At 37.0% G+C, this 20063-nt stretch overlaps 1 protein-coding gene across 8 annotated transcripts in view; it reads left to right on the top strand.

Moving 5' to 3' along the window:
* Nucleotides 1-20063, top strand: part of MPDZ (multiple PDZ domain crumbs cell polarity complex component) — a 3829210-nt gene that overhangs the window by 2062283 nt on the left and 1746864 nt on the right. For 7 of the 8 annotated variants that reach the window (XM_044061234.1, XM_044061239.1, XM_044061240.1 and 4 more), the window contains one exon: nucleotides 19408-19449. The exons of the other annotated variant lie outside the window; for it this stretch is intronic. In XM_044061234.1, coding sequence (XP_043917169.1) covers nucleotides 19408-19449 — 42 coding nt within the window. The remainder of the gene's footprint in view (nucleotides 1-19407; nucleotides 19450-20063) is intronic. 8 annotated transcript variants of the gene reach the window in all.

A 20063-nucleotide genomic window follows, 5' to 3' on the forward strand; every position in this document is an offset into this window, starting at 1 on the left:
GTGGGTAGTGATAGTTAAAGGTTAGGGGCGGATTAAGTGAGTTTGAGTTAAGGGTTAGGATGCGGGTAAGGTAAGTGTGCGATAGTGATGGACCTTAGGGTTAGGGTTTGGGTTAAGGTTAGTGCATAAATAGTTGTGTATGTAAGGTGTAGTGTAGGTTTGTAAGGTTTTTGGTGTTCTTGTGTTGTGTGTGTGTTTTTCGGGAAAGGTATTTGTTTTTTTGATTGTGGGGATTGTGGTTTGTCAGGCACGTGAAGTTTCGTGTTTTTGAACTTTCTTTTTTTTTTTCGGTTTTGTCGTGTCTGTTATTTTATTGTCGGTGTTTTGGCATGTCAGTTTTATCAGGTAGACCCATATATATACATATATGTATATGTATATATATATGTGTGTGTGTGATTGTATATATATATATATATATATATATGTGTATATATATATATATATATATATATATATATATATATATATATATATATATATATATATATATATATATATATATATATATGTACATGGGGTGGGGGCCCTCAGTCTGATTATTAGAGACCACTGCAGTTAGTTAAGCTGCAGCATGTGTACATTGAAAGGCGATGTTTTCCAGTAAAACAAATATTCCACCAGAAGTCAAACTTCTATCCTCAAACATGATACACTTCATTCTTAATGTGGGACTTTAAGGAGTCTGTCTAAGTAATTGATCTAGTGCATTATATTTTGCTGTAAAAGAATTATATTACCAGTGGATATGGACAGTGTTGTACTTAAGATAATTTAAACTTTAGGACCATCTACTTTATTTTTCTCAGTAGTTAGTTAATCGATGAAATACTGCTTGTGATTCAATCCTTTGTAAATTAATAGTATTGTTGTATTTCCTTTAGCTTTTCTGCCACTGACATTTGAGTTTTTTGTAGCTTTGCTCACTTTCTGGCATATTCTTTTCAACTGCTGCAGTGGCCTGGCATGTTCTTTGTGGGGTTTGTTCTACCCAACCCCTTTTTAGGATCGTTGGACCCTAGAGCTGTCTGGAGAATGTTGCCTCATGAGTGAGAGTTATGATAAAATGCAACCCCGTTGTCTAGTGGTTGTGAGGATGGCAAGTTGTTTCTAATTGCCTCAGATGCAGAGTTTATAGTGATGTCACTCTTTTTGGCATTGGATAGCTGCTGTCATCTTGTTGTTCAGTTGTGTGTGCAGCGCCACTGTTCACCACTAGTTAACTGCCCAACCACACAATTTGTCTCGCATCTCATTCTACGGAAAGAGTGCTGTCCATAGTCACATAGTCCTCCCCTTTATCCATCGTAAAGGACAGGACTAAATGGGTTAGCTCCTTTTTAACATTTTTACCAACCACCTACATTTATCCTGCAGTCTCTCATCTGTACTGCAGTATGCAGACAAATCTCTTGTCTTACCTATCTTTAATAATATAGCTGAACTACACACACTAACACAGAATTCCATTATCTCTGTTGAATAATGGGTCAGAAGCAATCAACTAATCCTTAACCCTGAGAAAACTCTATTCCTTCACTCCTACCTCACTTTTCTCATCTTAAATCCATTTTTTCTCTTTCTTCTCTTGATGGCAACACTATCTCTCCTGTCTCACACACCTAACTCCTTGGGGTAATAATTTATGACTGACAAAAATTTGACTTGCACATGAAACAGGCCATCAAAAAAAATCTTCTAGTCTTTTATATGCTTCCCCCATCCTTACCAGTAACCAAACTACCTCAATGCAAAAACTGGAAGAAATACAACAAAATTGCCAGATTTATTCCAACCAACCACTCTCTTCACATCACTGCCTCTCACTAAACAAACTTCAGTGGCTGGAATTTCTACACCTTCTCCTACAATCGCATTCGCAACACTGCCTTTTCCATACGCAACCTTTCTGCCTGCCCTGCTCTCGCCTCCCATGTTACTCTCTACTCCCCCCCCCCCAGCCTTTCCGGAGTGTTGTTCAGCATCTTCTCTCAGTTTATAAACCCAAAAGGACTATTGGCAAACTACTTTACAAACACTCTGTCTCACTAGATTGGAACATGCTCTCTCTCCATATTAGATCCAACCTTTCCTTAAATTCTACCTACTAAACCTGAAATTATACCGTTGCCTTGACCACACATAGTCTTAGGCTGACCTGTATAACCTGTTGCATCTCCTAACTTTCTGTTTTAGTAACTTTTGCTTAAACTAACCTCCTAAACCTTCACTCTACTACTATAGCCCTCTCCTATTCTCCACACTGTCTTTTTTCCACCAGTTCCTATCAATGTCTATACATTGTCCTTTTTAACAACGGTTATCTGTTTGTTTTTACTCTCATATGTAGTAAATTTTAGACCACTGCTCCTAATTTTTTTCTTTTGTTTTTCTCTCTATAATTAATTTCATATTTGCATTATTTTTTCTCAATTTTTTTTTTACATTTTCAAATACATTTGAGTGAATTCCATAGTATTTATACATAACATCTATGTACACTATTTACATTAGCCTGACAATATAACAGATCTTAATGCATACAGTTATTTTATAAATATGTCCAGTCCATTATCAGAGTGTCTAATCAATTATTGTATAGTGTCAATCAGTGATAAGACTTTTCCTCAAGGGTTGTTGATAAATGGCTTTGGATAAATTCTTAGTTCTTTAATTTTAATTTCCAATAATGCTGTGGTCTTCAAGTGGGCTGTAGAAGTCTACCAAATGTGTATTGTGTTTGTATTCCATCTTCTTGTTATACACTTCCTTGAAATTGCAAGTATAGTCCATACTAGATACATGTTTGACCTATTCAAATGAGGACCTTTGTTCACATTTAATAATACAAGAGCTTTAGTTAAATAAAATGATTCATTAAATAAAGCTTGTAGAAAGTTATTAATACCATTCCAAGATGGCTTAATTTTAACGCAATCAAAGAAAATGTGGTTCTGATCTGCATTGTGTACTTGCTGACATCTCCAACATATTCCTTTTAATGAAGCACTAAATTTACTGATTCTGTTTGGGGTTAAGAATGCTCTGTGCAAGCATTTCCAATTAAAAATTTTCCATTATTGTGTAAAGGATGTATATTTTATCTATAATAAGATATTTGTTTTAATATCTTCAGTTAACTGTATTGAGTGTCCTTTTGTTATATATTTCCATTGTGAGGTTTTGGGTGTTTTATAGTTTATCACTATTTTGTAAAATTTTGAAATACTGTTTCCCATGTGAAAGTCATTGTATATGATTTCATATATATATTTCGTAAATTTAGGTATTTCTTTAAATGAAGAATTGTTAATTATTCTACTTAAATCTTGCGTATATGACATAATACTCTAAATTTAGCCAGTCCTATTTTTTAATTTTGTATTTTTTTTTTATTACTTGCATATCTAAAACTTTTAGTTCTTTGATTCATTGGAGCCACCAAACAAATCCTTTCTTTTCCCAGGAATTAGTAATTTCTCTGTATATTTTATGTGGAAAGTTCTTTGTGACTATAAATGGTGTTAAAAGATCAAACCAGATTTTTAAATCTGTATTTGCATTAATAATTTTCCTAAATGAGTCAATGTAATTAATCATACTAGGTTTACTTATGTTCTGTTGCTGTCTTTCGGCTTTTCCCGGTTAGGGGTCGCCACATCGGAACTCCGGTCCGTTAATGATTGGCTGTAGATTTTCACGAACGCTGAGGTGCCAGCTCGACGTTCAACCTTCAACGAAGACACGCCCATTTACGCATGTTTTTTGAATGCCCACTTTACCGCGGGGAGGACATGCAGACTCCACACAGAAGGCACTCCCCGCACTCCAGCTGAGAATCGAATGGGATAACCTCTTGCTGTGAGGCAACAACGTTACCGCTGCACCACCACGGAAGTACTGTTCTATTGCATACTAATACATAATATGTGCCATGGCAAATTGTTTTTTATCTGGTATTTGAAATGTTTTTTTGTCAATCAGATTTATTTATTGATATTACAGTTAGTAGTCTTTCCACTTTGCCGAGTAATTTGTACTTATCCAGTCTGAGATTGTTTTAAATATTGATGCTTTTATATATGTTTCTATATCAAGAAAATTTAATCCTCCCTTTTTCCATGGTCTGATATGATGTATTAAAGCTATTCTGTTTCATTTGGGATACCATAAATTTTTTATTAGGCATGAATTTATTTCTTTAAGTATATTCTTTTCTGGTAACAGTTGTATTGCCAATGCTATATAGTTTTTTTTATGTAATGTACCAGTTATAGTGGAGCTTTTCTCCTCGGGCCTCTGCTGAAAATGGACATGTATCCAGCCAGACTAGCCCGGTCAACAAATGTAAAATAAAATAAAATAAATAAATATATATAGGCTCCTGGGCAGTAAAACCATTTTTATTAACTGTAGTCTATCTTCAAATGTAAATATTATTTTCTTCCATTTTTCCACAGAGATTTTAATTGTGTTGATGATATTATTGTAGTTTTTGAGACTAATTCATTATTATCCTTGCATAAGTCAACTCCTAGATATTTGAAGGTAGATTATTGTTTCCATATGATGTGTTCCCCCTTAGTCTGCAGTTCTTTTTTTTATTTAAAAATAAAAGTTTGATTTTGATTTATTGAAATGGAGCTTCGAAGTCATGTAAAATTTGTCAGTTAATATATCTAATTCTTCTAATGTCTCTTTTGTATTAGATAATGTTAGTAATATGTCATCAGCAAATATCATTACTTTAGAATTGTATTGTTCATAAACATCTATTCCTTTGATTTTTATATTGTTACGAATTCAATCTGCCAATATTTCAATAGCCAGAGCAAATAGAATCGATGACATGGGACATCCTTATTTAGTGCCTTTTGTTATATATGAACAAAGGATGCAGGAAATTCAAATAGCATTAGGATTTTGAATAAATAGTCCCAGTTTAGGGAATCAAAGGCTTCCTCTATGTCTAAGCCAATTATGAGTGTTTCTTTATTTTCTTTATTAACATAATCTGTAAGAGAAATTATCTGTTTAATATTGTCATGTGTGTGTCTGTGATATATAAATCCAGTTTAATCATTATTTACTGTTTTGGATAGTGGTATTTTCATTCTTTTAGTTAATATTGTCATAAATATCGTATAGTCATTATTAATTATGATGTAGGTCTATATGAGGTACAGAGGTTTGGGCATTTTTTTTCCCTTTAGGATTGATGTGATTAAGGAATATCTGCAAGAGGGTGATATTAAAGTTTGTGACTTAATTTCTAATAGAGTTTTATGGAAGAGGAATAGTATCTTTGAAGGAAAAAGTGTCTGTATTTCCATAATTATGCCATCTATACCATGAGCTTTATTTTGTTTTCTCTTTTATTGTATCTGTAATTTCTTTATAGGATATGGATGCTTGCAGATCTAGTTTTAAATTTTCTGGTATTTCATATATATTGGAACAATTTTGATCTAGATTTAATTGATCAATATGTATATTTTCTTTTTGGAGATGTTCCATATAGTGATTTCTATAGGCATCAATAATGTCACCTATATCAGAGACATTTTCCCTTTCTTTTCATGGAAAATACTTTTAATGTTATTAGCTTTTGATTCTTGTGGATACATTTTGTACATATTTGGGAGAAGTGGCCAAGGTATTAATTATTAGTTTTTCTAAATCTAAAGTAGTTTTGTGTGTTAGAATTTCATTGTATTTATTGTTTAATACTTCTACTTTCTTTTTCATCTCCAAATGATTTTGATTTTTTCAGCTTTTACTGACAAAAGTTTGGATTATAGATCTAACAATTCAGAATCTCATTGTCTGATTTTTTTATACCAAGTTAGGGTTTTTACCATATATGTAAGCTTTTAATGAGTACCATATCATTATTTTATTTATTTCTGTGGTGTAAATAGTATCTAAGAAGAACTGTAATTCAGATAATAACCAGGGTTTGAACTCTTTCATTTTAGTTATACATGCTGGAAATCTGGAGTTAAAGATTCATGGTTTGTACCCAGTTTGAAGTTTTAGTATCAATGTATTGTGGTCTGAAAAGGGGCAGTGAGTGATCGAGAAATTAATGATTTTAGACTGAAGTCATGGGCAGCAAATATTTTATCTATTCTAGTTTGGGTACCAAATCTGTGATCTTGATGGGAAAACAAGAAAGATTTATCTTCTTTTAATTTGAAAGTATCTACAAGATGAAATTATTCTACCCACTTGTTTAAAGCTTTTGATATAGCAGATGTACGTAGTGGTCTTTTATTTTTAGTTTCAGAAATATTAGATATACATTTAAAATCTCCTCCTAATATTAAGTTGCCTTTATAATTATTGGAAATGAAATCCAAGTGTTTTTTAACAGTTTCTGTTCTAATGCCTGGGAACCAGTATAGATGGGCTAGGGTCCATATTCTGTTATTATATTTAATTATTACTAATGCCATAAGACCTTCTTTATCTTCATACTTATAAATGATTTCTGGGTTAATCACATTTGTTTTCCATAAAATTGTTACCACTTTTGTCTTTGTCTTATAAGTGGATTGCGCCAATATCATATATTCCTTAGGATTCCATTTGTAAACATTTGTTTTTTAATGAGTTTCTTGAAGGAAGACAATTTGTGCTTTGTTCAGTTTTAAATATTTCAGTACATTTGATCTGCTAGGATTGTTTAAGCCATTGGTATTTAAAGATAATAAAGTTAAGTCCATCTTATGTTATTTAGACTATGTATTTTTTGTTTTATTGTGACTAATAAACATTGTTCTCTGATAACTATAAAGTATATGTTTGAGCTTTTAAAGGAAATTATCAGTTTTATACTTTTGAGTGTTTATCAGTAATGTTTTGGTCAGGCATACTAAAAATGTTTTTGTGAAATAAATTTAAGTTAATAAATGTTAACAAAACTAAGATCTGCACTAGCCATAGAATGAAAATCATTCTTAATGTTATGGATAAATCCAAGTCCATCAGATTATCACTCATACCTTCACAATCCAGAACATCTGAGCTTCATAAATTGAATTATCATATGAAGAATATTTGTAATAGGAATAAGCAATATTTATATTATTTTGAACACATATGTTACTATTGTAGATTAGACAGAATTCCGATGCATTGTAAATGTCTACTTATTGTATAAGCAGTTAATATTTACATAAAAGATAGATGACAAGCAATTCATTCATAGTAAAGTAGGATGTATCCTATATAAAACCTCAGGAAAAGATTATAGCAAACAATTATTTAACATATTCACCCTTATTGGTGAAGTTTTTCAAAACGTATTACTTGATATAAATAGACGGTAATAATATTAATACCTAATGTTTATAATACAATGTATTTTACTGTATATATCAAAAGTTATATTTAATTGTTTGCCAGCATTTAAGTAACCACTTTGTTTGTTGCTGACTTACTTAAAGCATCATTTGTTTTATGTGAACACTGATGAGTTAGTGCAGTTTTAATTATCAGTGCATCCCTCTTCCCCCCCCATTTGCTACACTTAAGTATTTTCATATGCATCATTTCATATTATAAAATGAGTGAAATTATAGTTTAAAAACAAAAAAAACACTTATTGTTATTAATAATTCCCTTTCCATATTTTTAAATTGCCATTTTATGGCATATGCTGAAAGTTTTTAGATTTAAATGGCAGCATTCTATTTTGTATAATCAGCAAAGGTTAAACTGGGTGATTATTGTCAATTTAATACTATTTGTTCAGAATGTGATTGTTACATTCTGTGACATTCCTAGTTCAGGCTTCTGTTGTTTCCCTTGAGCAAGTTTGTCAGTTTGATGTCATGTATAAAACATTAGTTACCGTGGTAACAACTGAAGTATTATGTTCATAGGGTCATAGGTGTGTACTAGGCTAATGGCCCTGGAGCCTTTGCAAGCCTAGCCCATAGGATTATCCTGGCATCGTGCCACCTAACCTTAGTTCCCAGTGCCTCTGTCAAGTAGTGACACTGGAGTGATCCCCGGGGTGAATTTTCTATTTCCCATCCACTCATCAAGATTTGTCTTGAAGAGAGCCAGTGAGGCACGCCACTTGACATGTATGGGAAGTCTATTCCATAGCATGGGCAGTCTCTAGGTTATGAACCTGTCCCTCCAGCTTGTTCTGTTGATTGTGGTAATGAGGTTTAGGTCTCTGGAGCGTGTAGTGCGAAGGGATTGGGATTTCTTTACATATAGCATTTCTAACGGAGCTGGGTCAGACATGGTTTTGTAAGTCAAGCAGAGATCGCCTCTAGGTGATCTGAGACAGAGAAGAGTTTTTTGAGTCTATCCATATAGGACAAGTGGTTAAGGCCTAAGATCCTCTTTGTGAGATTTTTGCATCCTCTCCAGTTGTTGTAGGTGACTGGTGAGGTACATGTCAAATGGGGCATTGTACTCGATGATTGGCCTAATGAAGGAAGAGTAGAGGGAGACAATGACCTCTTTCTTCCTGGATGCAAAACCCTTAGTAATGAGGTGTGCCACATAGATGGACTTTCTGATCACAGTGGCATTGTGATGGTCAAAAGAGAGGTTGCTGTGAACCTGTGTTCCCAGAGCTTTTACTAGAAAGGCTCGCCCAGACTCTGCTACACTTTGCTGTGAGGGAAAAGGTTAGTTTGCTTTTTATTTGTTGTATTACTTTATTGCCTTTTTCTATGTTGAATACTGTGATCTGTTTTATTTACATTGTGTTTAACTTGTATTCTGCTTTTAACTACATATTAAAACTTGAAAAGAGACCACAGCTCTGTCTGTTGTGAGTCAGGCAAAAATTTTCCCCAACCCCCACCCGGTTACTGTGGTGTTTTTAAACACCACTGTATTTCTAGTTGCTTTCCCCTTATGTTAATTTGACCATATATCTCATCTCCTCTCTGTTTTTACTGGGTTGTGTGAGTAAGCAGAAAATTATCATTTTGTGAAATCAGTCCCCTTCAACTATTTAAATTTATTGGCCATCCTACTGTATTCCATACTGCCAGAATACAAAAGTGACCATCCCCTTTCAATCTATCTTGCTGTTTTAAAAATAGTGACTCTCCTCTAAAACTTAACTTTTTAGACAGGTAAAACTTAAGTTACCTACTTTCACATCTAACTCCTCTAGTGCACGCTGCAGTGTTTAGGATAAACCATTTTTTTCATCTTACTTTTAAGCATCCCTGTGACTAGCACTTGCTTTAAAACCTGCTGTAAAGCACTAGGAAGTCTTAAACTTATACAAGCAGTCAACTCTCCTTGTTAATATGGAGAAATTAATCTGCGGCACTAAACAGCCTGTAATTGCAAAGTACCTTGCTAAGGTAAGGGAAAACAGCTCTTGTACTTTACAAAAAAAAAGCACCAAACCAGGCATGTCCAAGGGTCAGCTTCCAGTGATTTCTCCTGTCCACCTGGTGAATCTGAGCATACTGTGGCAATGCAGCAATTGCCTCATGTACACAGACAACCCTCTCCTCCTACCACACAACACTACAACCTGCGAGAGATGCACTTACGTAGCCAATCTGGAAGCAAAGCTCTCTCCATCCAAGATTGTGCTAGACAGTCAAGAGGAGAAGGTTAACATCCACACCACACCTCAAGCAACACATAGCCCTTCAAAACCCACACCATCAACACCCACACATAACAACACTAAACCTGCATATGCGGAGGCCCTTAACATTAACCCTGCCCAAGCAATAAGGACCTCCGAAGCTGAAACGCAAACAGCAATCACAACCAAAGTGTCACATAGCTCACAAAACCAGTGTGCCACCCAACAACAGACCCTAAGGCAAGACAATGTACCCAACACTTTAGTCATAGGTGACTCTGTAGTCAGGCACACTGATGTCCCACTTACCAGGTTGAACAAGGAGAAAATTACAGTCAGCTGCCTGTTGGTTGCCAGGATCCGCCACATAACACATTCACTCAAGTCACTCCACAACAAGTACAAATATGACTCTGTCATTGTCCATGTTGGAGTGAATGACTTGAGACGTATCTCCCTGAACTACATGGAAAGAGACAAGGAAGAGCTCTCGGATCATGTGGCCCAGGCAGGTATGACCATAGTCCTGAGTAGCATCCTGCCTTCGCCCAGAATGATACCACAGTATAAGGACAAAATGATTAACTTCAACAATTGGCTAAACTTATGGTGCCATTCAAAGGGGATCCAGTATCTGTCTGCCTGGGACGACATGATCGACAGACCACGATGCTTTGCCAGAGATGGTCTGCACCTGTCGCCCCTGGGATTCAGGTTACTGGCTAAGGCTCTTGCCACCCCCTATAGTGCCTCTTTTAGGCAAAGTTCAAAGGACAAAACCACCACCATAGCAGGCCCAATCATGCTAAATCTGAAGGTAATGCTATTCAATGCTAGAAGTCTAAACCTCAAAATGCACTCTCTCGAGGCAGTCCTAAAACTTGGGAACATCGCTATCTGTGCAGTAACTGACACCTGGTTCAAGGCTCCACAGAGCACCCCTGCAATACCAGGCTACAACTCTTACCACACTTTTCGGCCACCAAACCAGGACCGAAACACTAACAGTGGAGGAGTGTCCATATTCACAACACCAGGCTAGTTGCCCAACACAATGCACCTGAAATTCCCCTGGTGCAACTAACACTAGGTAAGACTGCAATCCAAATTGTAGCTTGCTACAGATCCCCCACCATGCCCCAAGATTCTCACTACACCTTTCTAAACATACTGGAAAATATTAAGAAACAACAAAACACCCTAATACTGGGTGATTTCAACTACCCTCCCTGCCATTAACTGGGAAAACTACTCGTGTACCAGTACCTTTGCCCAACAGTTCTTGGAATTCATAAATTCCAACGCCCTCGATCAACTAATCCTTAGTCCCACCAGGGGCTCCAATATCCTAGACCTAGTCATTACCAACATGGGAAATCGATGCTCCACACCTGTGGTCACCCCCTCGTTGGTCAGGTCTGACCATAAGCTAATCAACCTTGACATCCACATCCCACCCCCACCTCCCAGTAAGTAAACCTCTGTAAAATACTTCTCCAAAGCCAACTTCATGCTACTCAAGGCAGAAGTGACAAACTTCATGACACCCATGCAGACAGGAACTGAAAGTTCAACTGCTAAATCCTACACTAAGGCACTGTACGAGCACATCCACTCGTGCATGAATCTTGCCATCCTCAATAGAACCAAGATGCTCTCCTCCAAAAAAAAGGAAGCCAATCTAGTGGTCCCTTGCCGTAAACAAACTTTACAACAAATGGAAGAAACTGTTGCAGAAAAGAGGAAAATCCCAGGCTGCAAAAAACTCCCTTACCTGCCTCAGTAAGAAGCTGAGAGCCCTCATAAAATCCTCCAAAGCTAGTTACGAAAGTAAAATTGCAAAGATTCCAAAGACAACCATAAGGCATTCTGTAGCTATGTCAAGAATCTAAATGGCAATGCTTAGATCTGCTCTGAGCTGCAACAGAATTGTAGTAAATATACTGATCCCAAGGATATTGCCAGTATCCTGGCAGATTGATTCAGTGCAAACTTCACTCCCCTCTCACTCCCTAAAGGGCCCATCTCAATACTGAAAGAATGCCAAATTTTGGTAATGAGTGCCACAGAGGTAAAAAACGCACTCCCCAAAGCCAAGAATACAGCATCCATGGGACCAGACGACATCCTAGGCTGTGTACTACATGAACTACAAAATGGATTGGCACCTCACCTAAGTGTCATGTTTGGCTACAGTTATTCCACTACACAAGGGGGATCCATCTTGGATCCCGGGAACTAATGCCCCATCAGTCTAACGAGCCTGATCTGCAAGGCCATGGAACATATTATCATGGAACTTATAAACAAAGACATTGGCAACCTTCAAACACTGGACCCCACGCAGTTTGAGTTCATGAAGGGCCGATCTTGTCTCCTCACCCTGATTGACTTCTTCAAATCAGTCTCCAGAGCCATGGACAAGGGTAAGGTGGTCCACACAGCCTGTCTGGACCTTGCCAAGGCCTTCGACACCATCCCCCACTTTGGAATCATAGATAAACTTACTAAGCTGGGCATTAATCCCTACGTCACTCGATGGGTTGCCAACTGGCTTACTGACACAACCCACACTGTAAACGTAGCCGACTCCAAATCCAGCTCCAGACAAGTGGAGTACCTCAGGGTTCAGTCCTGGGATCACTCTTGTTTGGCATCTACTTCTCTGAAGTACAGGCCAACACTAAGGGACTCTGGCTAACAAAGTTTGCAGATGACTGCAAACTAGGAGCCATTATTGAATCCCCAAATGATGTGGATATTCTACAAAAAGGCCTTACAGAAACAGATGCTTGGTGCCAGAGCCATGGGCTCAAGCTCAATGCCAAGAAATGTATAGTTATCCCCTTTGGGAAAAAACATGTACCCGTGAATTACCACATAAGTGGCAGTACACTAAACACCGAAAGTGTAATAAGAGACTTAGGGACACAGGTGGACAGTGGTCTCACCTTCGATAACCACATTGCCACAACAGTCAGGAAATCCTTCTATGTGGCACACCTCATCACTAAGGGCTTTTCTTCCAGAAAAAAGGAGGTCATTGTCCCACTGTACTCATCCTTCATTAGACCCATAGAATGCAACGCCCCTTTTGGTATGTACCTCTCAAGACATCTGCAACAACTGGAAAGGCCACAGAAATACTTCACTAAAAGAATCACAGGCTTAAAGCAGATGCCCTATGCTGACAGTCTAAAAAAAACTCCACCTGTACTCTGTCGCATATAGTCTCCTCAGAGGCGATCTTTGCTTAACATACAAGGCCATGTCAAATCCAGAGCTTTTGGACATGCTACACTTAAAGAAATCTCAATCCCTCAGAGACGCACACTCCAGGGATCTAAACCTTGTCATCACAATGAACAAAACATGCTGGAGGGATAGGTTCCTGACCCAAAGACTCCCCTGACTCTGGAATAGACTGCCCATACATGTCAAGCAGAGCGCCTCTTTGGCCCTCTTCAAAAGGAACCTTGATGATTGGATGTGAGATAGGAAATTCACCCCGGGGATCTCGTCAGTCACCCTGCTAGACAGGGGTCCAGGGAAGTAAATACTGTGGGAAGAAATAGCCAGGGAAATGTTATGACTAGGCTTCTATAGGCCGCATGGCTGATGGCCTAGTACCCACCTATGAACATCTCTCTTATGACACCTTCTGTGTTCAGTGGACTACCATCGATGTGGTAATTCATGGGAACCGGGTTTTTCCCAAAAGAGATGACACATTTTTTGACATTTAGCTTAAGGCCATGGTTCTGACACTAGTCATTGGTCTCAGTGAGGCCTTTCTGTAGGATGTCAACATCACTTGGGGAGTTAATTATAGCTCCCAACTTACAACCATCTGCGAACTTTGTCAGGAAAAGTCCATTCGTGTTTGCCTGGACTTAAGAGAAGTAGATACCAAACAGGAGAGGACCCAGGACCGAACTCTGTGGGACTCCACTCATGACTGGTCGATAGCCTGACTTGGAGTCAGCTAGTTTCACACTGTGGGTTTTGTCTGTGAGCCAGTTTGCACCTAGTGATGTAGGGGCTGATGCCTAACTTAGTGAGTTTTTCTATGCTTCCTGAGTGGGGAATGGTATCAAAGGCCTTGGCCAGATCAAGGTAGGCTCTATGAACCGCCTTGCCTTCATCCACAGCTCTGGTGACTGACTCAAAGAAGTCGACCAGGTTAAGCAGGCATGATCTACCCTTCACAAAACCAGACTGTGTGGAATCCAGAGTTTGGAGGTTCCCTATATATTTGTTTATTAGGTCCATGATGATGCATTCCATAGCTTTGCATTATTGCATATCAGACTTGTCAGGCTAATGGGGCGATAGTTCCCAGGGTCTGTAGTCGCTCCTCCTTTGTTTTAAGGGATGACTGTGGCAGTGTGCCATTCGGTATGGAGAAAGCCTGAGGTGAGGCTGTGATTGAACAGGGCACACAGGTGAGGTGCCAGTTCACTCTGTAGTTCATGTAGAACACAGCCAGGGATATTGTCATGTCCCATAGAAGCTGTAATCTTGGCTTTGGACAGTACTGTTTTAACCTGTGCAGCAGTAATACTGGGTGCCTGGCAGCCTACTGATATTGTGATTGGTCCTTTGGTGGGGGAGAGAGGGGTAAAGATGTCACTAAATCTTTCAGCTAGTATAGTATGTATGGTCAAGATGGGTTCCAAAACCACAATTCAGGTTAAAGCAATTACATGACTTGTTATGAATATTTATTTATATAAGAAAATCATCATGCTTCCCCTTGATGTTCAATGTAGTGTATGTCATTTATGACAAGTTAAGACAGTAGTGTTATTATACACAAGCCCATGTTATTAAAACCGGTCTTTAATATCTAAATTTACCAGGTTACTTCATCTTATATGACGATTATATATTTTATGTCTAGATTTACTAAACTCATACATTACGTAACTATTGTGTATGTGTTTTTTTTTTTTTTGGCTGTTGCTTGGTTATTTGAGAGACCACAAGCTGTAATGCTTATTATTGTTAACTCCTTCCAAGCATGTTTATATAGTCCATAGACTTTAAATTATGAGACCCTTCTAGTTTCTCATTTGTTGCAAGTATATTTCCGTCCTTACATACACACATATCACTACTTCAAGCATAGGCAGCAATGCCCATCCAGTTTTTCCAGATTACCATTCATTAGTTCATGTGGTGTTTTTCCAAGTTGTTCTTAAAATATCCAAACCAATATTTGTCCTGTTCTATGTTACCAGCCTGTTCCATGCAGTGGCCACTCTGCCAGTGAACCACTCAACACACCTTCTATTCCCACAGATATTTTCTCGAAGGAAATCTGATGACTTTCTAGCACTTCTCTGCAACCCCAAACACCCCTAGAATCAGCTATCCCCATATGCCCAACACGTCCAAGAAAGCTCACCTCCCAGACCACTGCAAAGGGTTTCCACAAGACCAGGTGCTCTTAGTCTTTCACAATAACTCAGACTTCTACTCTTATGCAAGTCCTTAATGTGTTTGGACCAAAATACGTTTTAAATATAAAGTTGCACTTACTATTTTTTATTTGTTTTATCAAGAATTAACTTAATGAGCTAAACGAAGTGTTGGGAGACCATCAATATGTGTACATGTGGTTTAAAACAGGCCTTTTATTATATTTTTTTCCTTTTTTTTTTAAACCAAAATTTTTATTGCCGAGAATCATCTCGAAGGCTCCACAGAGCCTTTAAGCATTATTGTCACTCTGTCTCCTTTACCATAGCAACCTTGGAGCTTCTGTTTCTGTTAGTGTGTCTGTGTACTGCATACCAGAGGCTTGTGATGCACCTGAAGCAAAGCTTCACTTCACTGCAACTTCAATCCTAAATTCCTTCCCTTTCTGCGAGGCAGCAGCCAGGAAAAGAACGGAGAGCAAACAGATTAAAAAAAAAAAAAAAAAACCTCCCAACAAGTCGCCACAACAAGAGATAACACATTCTTCCAGCTTTCCCACCTCTCAATCACCAGATGTATAAACAAAACTATTCTCTTCCAAAATATCCCAAATGACAGTTTTATCCACCCCCTTTCCCTAGAACACCAAATGTCTCTTCCTAATACACAAGCATCAGTAAACCGCCATCACAGGCCACAACCCACAGCTTCCAAAGACGAAAACAGCAACATACAACGGCTGCCAGACACACCTGCATCCACACACACTCACCATGTCAGGCTTAATCAAACAGCACTCAAAGCTATGAAACCTGCCATAATTGATATTAACTATGTTTAAACAATATAGTAATGACATTTGTACTAGCTGCCAGACACGGCTGCATCCACGCATACCATATTAGGATTGATCAAAAAAACACTTGTAGCTGTGATACCTGCCATAATTGATGTTAACTATATTTAGACAGAATAATGATGACATTTGTGCTCAGAGCTTGCTACTATTATTTAACCAGGATATACATGACATCTCTAAATCATACTTTAACTGAAGAAGGCATTAGTCTCCATGACCGCATTTTTTTTTAAACACTCTACTGTTACTGCTATTATATATGATGCTAATTTGTGAGATTTGAGTCTGAACTCTGATGAATGGTACCTTGTTGAATTAGTTAATTAATTAAATTATTATAAGTAAAATCAATGAAAAAGGAGCAAGATAAGTATTCACTGAGTTCAAGTGGAGGAATAGAAACTTCTATGTTTGTAGTATATGTTGCTTTGTTTGGCTGATATGTAATGTAAATAAACCCATCTTGACCTACCTTTTTTTGTGAAGAATTACTGGACTCTTTGAACATTCTGAATAAATCATTACTGTTTCTCAGTTGTTTAAGAATCCCTCCTTTTTTTAAATAAAAACAGATGACAAGTGATGTACCATATCAGTTGATACTTTGAGATGTAGTTGTAAGAGTTATTTTTTTGGGGCAGCTATCTTGGAATCGTTTTTTTGTTTCTTCTTTCTTGCATCAGTCCAAGGATTTGTTTCTTTTATTCTTGTAAGAATAAGAACCATCCATTCCATTTCTTCTGGGATAGACACTTTGTTGTTGTTTTTGATGAATGTAGTAGCTTCTTCTAAGTCATTAAAGGTTCTCATCTCATTAGCAAAAAGTATTTTTATCTTGGCTGGAAAGGCCAGCTGTGCTTTAATGTTGTTTTGTTTCAACAGTTTTCTTATTGGCCAGACTTTTTTCCTTTGCTCTAGTATTCTGGAAGAATAATCATTGTCAAACCTTATCAGGCTTTGATTGTATTTTAAGGGTGATTTTCTCCAGGCAGATTTTAATATTAGTTCCTTGTCCAGAAATGAAAATAGTTGTATAACTATGGATCTAGGTGGAGTATTTGTTGAGTTCGAAGCAGTTTTCCTCAGTGATTTATGCACCCTTTCAATTCCAAATGAAAGTCCCCCTTTCAAGTCTAAAAATTCAGGAATCCAGGTTGTTAATAATGAAATAATGTCTTCACCTTCAGTGTTTTCAGGCAGACCAAATATCCTTATGTTGTTTCTCCTTTCCCTGTTTTATGTCATCTATTTTGTTGAGCAGCCATGTATTCTGTTTAAGCAGAAATTCTTTTTGGAATTCTTCGTCTTTGAGTCTCCCTTCAATGTCATTTAGAGAAGTCTCTATATTTTTTATTTTTGTATGGTGTTGCTGTAATAGTTCCTTAAGAGTATCAGTCTGTGAGAATTTAATTTGAGGTTTTCTAAGTCATTTGTAAAGCCATCCATCTTCAAAGATAGTTCCTGTAAGGTAGATGTCATCAATTGTAGTTCTTTTCAAAGCAGCATCTGGATGAGAATTCCTTGAGTTGTTCATATTCAGTGACTCAATATATCTCCAAGTTACTTGACTGGGAAAATGTTTGTACATCTGCACCAAAATTGATATTTATGAAGTTTAGTAGTTTATCTATAGATTTCTGACGTTTTAAACTTGAAAATAATAAAATTTTCCTGTATTATTATACTAGCTTATGGAGCTCTCAAAATTCACTGCTCTCAGTTGGCCGTCTAGGCGCCGTCCCCTGCATTGTTATTTTTAATAGTTTTTGTCCTGTATGTTTATCTTTGCTGGGGCTCTTTCCCCTTAGGTCTCCACTGAAAATGGATTGCTTTCTGTAAGTGCAATACAAATAGTTAACCTTTTCTTTTTACAGTTATTTTGTATTGTGATTGTTTTTTAATATTTGTATATTGTCACTTTATCTTGACTTATGTTTGCTGGGGCTTTTCTCCTCGGGTGTCCACTGAAAATGGGTTTGTTTGCAAACTCAGTTGGACTAACTCAGTTAACAAATGTGAAATAAATAAAATAAAGTAAACAAAATCTATCAATCTAGGCACCCAGATCTCTAATTGATTTCACATTTCCAGCAGCATAGCTGGGTGTCCATTTTGTATGGTAAATGCCACGTGTTTGGATATTATATGCTGTAACAGCTATCAGAGTAAGATAAAACAGTTACAAAAATACTTACATGTATAAAAGATGTCTTGAGTTGAACTGTTAAGCTTTCTCTTTCCTCCTTCTAGTCAGTCTCTTATTGTTTGAGACATTTTGAGTGCAGTAAGATTCCTTCTCATTGTATGCCATGCCTTGTATTGTTGGGTGCAGGAAGGACTGAAGAAGTTGTTTGGCACTGCCACCTTTAGCATTGTTGAAGAAAATTGTTATGGTTTTGATATGTGGTTTATCTTGAAAATTTGTTGTGTGTGAAGTACTTCAGATAATTATGTTAACCTTTTTATTTGTAGATATTTCACATTAATTAGGTTGCAATGTACCTTCTGATAAAAAAAAAATGTATGCGCTGTCAATGACTTAGAAGTTGCAGGACCTGCCTTGCATTGAAACTGTAACCCTCACAGTATGCATTCTTGACTGATATTTGAACCCATGCAGTGCTAATGAAAAAATTTTTTCATAGCAGTATGTGTCAGCCTGTATTACACTTTTATTGCCTGTACAACACACATTTGCTGTAGACTTCTGTAGAATTGCATTCTGTGGTGAACTTCCTAAAGAATGAGATTGGTATAGAGAATTTTGAATTTTATTTCCAAAGTTGCACACAGACATAGCAGGTGTAATTAAAATGACTTGTTATAATAGGAAGTTTAACTAATTGGATGTTTACATAGATCAAAAGGCCAGTCCTTAAACTATGGCTTTGTTAATTCAGAAATGAGCATTGTGTGTGCATGTGTGCACGCGCACGTGAAGGTAGATTTATAAGCAGTTGAGCATTTATATTTCTATGATGTTTTTAGACAGTGTTATGATTAAACTCAATGAGGATAACCAGATTTTCCAAGCTCATGTCGAATTTGGAAGCTGTATTTTAGGTGTGATCAGCTGTTCAAATACTTAAGATTCTTTTTTCCTTGTCACAAATGTTTGTAGTTTTGCCTGAAGGTGTTGTGTTTTCATTTCTCACTTTTCTGTGTGATGACAGTTCGTATGTTCTTTGATAAGCAGAGCTTCACATTCAGAGCACAACTGTTTACAACAGCTGCTAGGTAATTATAATGCAGCTGTTCCAGCTTTACTGTTTCTAGGAGAGATTCCACTTGACAAAATGTGTTTCATAGAAAAAAAATAAGTAAATACATAAGAATGCAATGATGATACTTTTCTCTCTTTGCATGCTTATTAAAGAATTAGCATTGCAGATGTCACAAGACAGCAGCAGATGTTTGCGTTAGAGTCTATGGTTTGGGAAACAAAGGCACGTGTGCATATGATTACACTTCACATACTGAAGAATGTTCATTTGCAGTCAGTACTGTAAAAGATATTGCTTTGTATCTTTTCACATTGTAGATATTCTCCAACACCTGCTGATGATCAGGTCCCCTTTCACATGTGAGTATTGGCTATTCAAAGGCTGTTTGTGCGGTATGCAGTTTGTCTGGGAAATCTGGCTCAATAAAACATCTGTAATTTGTTGCCAATGACGAGGATATAGCCAGATACTTACTTCTTGTTTCTCAAAACTCTGAATGCACTATGCCCTTTCTGATTGTGTAAAGCTAAAAACTTGCTAGTTCTCATATTTTGTATCTGGGTAAATCTCTTCTTCTTCTTTTTGTGCCATATCCCATGAAGAAAAAAATCCTTTTGGTTTTATCATATTTTATTTATGGTTGCTCTTATGAACAACTGAAATCTTTAATATTTTGCACTTCTCATTATTTAATTAATTGCTTTGAAGTATATGCACACTGTTATTTTAAGCATGTTTGTTTTGCATGCATCATTGTGAGGGTAAGATGTGTATATATGCTTGATGTTGTCAGCCCGCAATGTCACATTATCATGCTTAGTATTTTGCAGCATTTTTGGAGATGGAAATTATCTCATTGTGAAATGTCATCATGCATAATTATTTTTTGTCGAAAGGTGAAACAGATTTCAACATTCACAAGTTCTTTGGGTTTGCTATGACCTGTATGCAAGTCTTTTGTTTATTGAAGGAG

Source organism: Protopterus annectens, chromosome 2.part0 (assembly GCF_019279795.1).
Source record: "Protopterus annectens isolate FY-2018-M chromosome 2.part0, PAN1.0, whole genome shotgun sequence".
In the NCBI taxonomy this organism is placed as follows: Eukaryota; Metazoa; Chordata; order Ceratodontiformes; family Protopteridae; genus Protopterus; species Protopterus annectens.